Source organism: Topomyia yanbarensis, chromosome 2 (assembly GCF_030247195.1).
Source record: "Topomyia yanbarensis strain Yona2022 chromosome 2, ASM3024719v1, whole genome shotgun sequence".
In the NCBI taxonomy this organism is placed as follows: Eukaryota; Metazoa; Arthropoda; class Insecta; order Diptera; family Culicidae; genus Topomyia; species Topomyia yanbarensis.
The window spans coordinates 162042851-162045055 of NC_080671.1; the positions used below are offsets into that span (position 1 = coordinate 162042851).

At 42.2% G+C, this 2205-nt stretch overlaps 1 protein-coding gene across 1 annotated transcript; it reads right to left on the minus strand.

Moving 5' to 3' along the window:
• Positions 1–782: 782 nt before the first annotated feature.
• LOC131681940 (pupal cuticle protein C1B-like) lies at positions 783–1316 on the minus strand. Its single transcript, XM_058963042.1, has 2 exons — positions 1248–1316; positions 783–1189 (listed from the first exon to the last, which is right to left on the minus strand). The coding sequence occupies exons 1-2, from the start codon at positions 1260–1262 to the stop codon at positions 830–832; spliced, it is 375 nt and encodes a 124-aa protein (XP_058819025.1). The 5' UTR covers positions 1263–1316; the 3' UTR covers positions 783–829.
• Positions 1317–2205: the final 889 nt, after the last annotated feature.

Here is a 2205-nt window from a genome sequence, read left to right on the forward strand (position 1 = left end):
TTTTTATTTCGATTATAGAGGTTTTAACCTTAAGGACATTCTAGCAGAAGTGTCAATGGAACATACCCAGTTTTCTGCACTACTGCTAGAAAGTGCAAAAACGGTACAGTTTCAGTGCACTACACTACACCGGTGTCAATCAATCGAAAACCCCAATACTTACACACACAGCCAAGCAGATACAGACAAATCGTCGAGCCGAAGCGATATGATATGATATAAGACTCGGCCCTTTGAGCCTCGGAAAAATCTTAAAAGTTTCAGAGAATTCTATACTTTTTTGTTATAAGAAATGTATAAAATATAAACATATTAGAATGTTTATAAGCATCAGAATAAATCAGAAAACGCTTATGTTGCACCACTGAATCCAACCGAGCAGCTAGTCGTTTCAACTACAAAAAATAAACTTCACTGGACCTTGACTGATTCATGTCAAGCGTCAATCGCTTCAGTAGTGCTGCTTTCAAACGTGCTTTGCATGCTCCCTTCTGGATTAATGCAATTTGCCCTTCCCGCTTTTAAATTGGATATCCGATACTTTTGCTCCATTCGATGTTGTTTGTTGTTTGCCAATATGTATTCCCGGCGCTTTCTGCTCATGCAGGATGGTCGGAAGAAGTCCTGTTGCCCTGAATTTACCTGCATATCCTGCACTGTGCGATCTGCGAGAGGGGAGACTCAGATGTCATCATTTGGCACGTGACATAAATTAAGAGCAATTCATAGAAATAATGAGTTATATCTGAGGGTTATTGATTGCTCAATTCAGACAGGGTGGGTGCATGGTTTCCAACGGCAAAGTTTATTCAAGAAGATCGGTATCAGTTCACAGCACATAGGGATAGTATGGGGAAGCGGTATAAGCGGCGGCAAGTGGAGCGGCAGCTGCCACAGGAGCAGTGTACGCTGCAGCGAAAGGAGCAGTATAAGCAGCGGCAACTGGAGCAGTGTAGGCGGCGGCGGTATACGCCGACGAGCTCAGTGGAGCAGTGTATGCTGCAGCGGCGAAAGGAGCACTGTATGCAGCTGCTACCGGGGCAGTATAGGCGGCAGCAATTCCATTATAGTTCCGGGAAATAAACTGGGAACTTTGGGCAGTCACAACAGCAGGGCTAGCGGCCACCAGTGGGGCAGCGACGAGTGGTTTTCCGTTGGTGCAAGCGATGGCAACTATGGCGAGGATGATCTAGAATAGAGTGTGGTCAGAAATAGGAAACTTTGCTTACTACATGATCTATTCTCACCACTTTGGCAAACATGTTGAAATATTTGAGCTGTGCTTGAACTTGATGAAGCTAAAATAGAAGGCAAACGACTAATGATACTTTCAGGTTCGCATGGATTAATATTTATACCCTTAGAATGGATCAGTTATCGGCTGTTGGTTGGGGGTGGATTCAGATCGGCCAAACAACTCACGTAAAGCTTGATGAAATCAAAAGTGTTCGAACAGATGTCGTGCGCCGGTTCATCATGGGCACTGGGCCTTCATTTAAAATGTAAATCACGTATTACATTCGCGTCACTCCGATCCCAAACTGTATTATTGTGCCGTGTAAATCCATCAATCCGATGACCTTCCTGTCTGCATAGTACGCGAAACGGTGAATCAGTGAGATGTGAGGTGGGGTTATGCAATTTGGTGACCATACTCGGACAACAGATAGTTTAATATTTTAGAATCGTAAGTTAAGGCCAGTGCCAGGAGATGTCAGGCATGTTGATAGAGCGTTGACTCCTCGGTACAATCTAATAATTAAGTTACCGTCTGCTAAAACGATCTGCCGTTTGGCGGGCTACGGGAAAGCTATCGTAAAATATTCAATAATATTATTTGCTTGCCGGAAAAATATGCAAAATGAATTATACGTTGAAACTAAATTTGAGGAGTTCAAAAAAATATGTTAGGTGTGGTAGTGTGGTTCTGTCGAAAAAATTTCATCCTTCTTGAAGTCTTTAGAATAACAAAAATATTGGGAAACACTCTACAGCACTGCAAAGTTATGCGATTTTTTCATTCGGTTTTATGTGACTCGTATTTACCGTATAACACAGCGGAAGTTCACATGGTTGCCATAACTTTCCATTTCACATACGACAATTTTGACATTTTATTTTTTGCTAACGGAGAAATTCGATCAACGAACAAATTCTCGTGATATTTGAGTTTCGGTGGTGCAATTTTTTGCGTTTAACATGTTA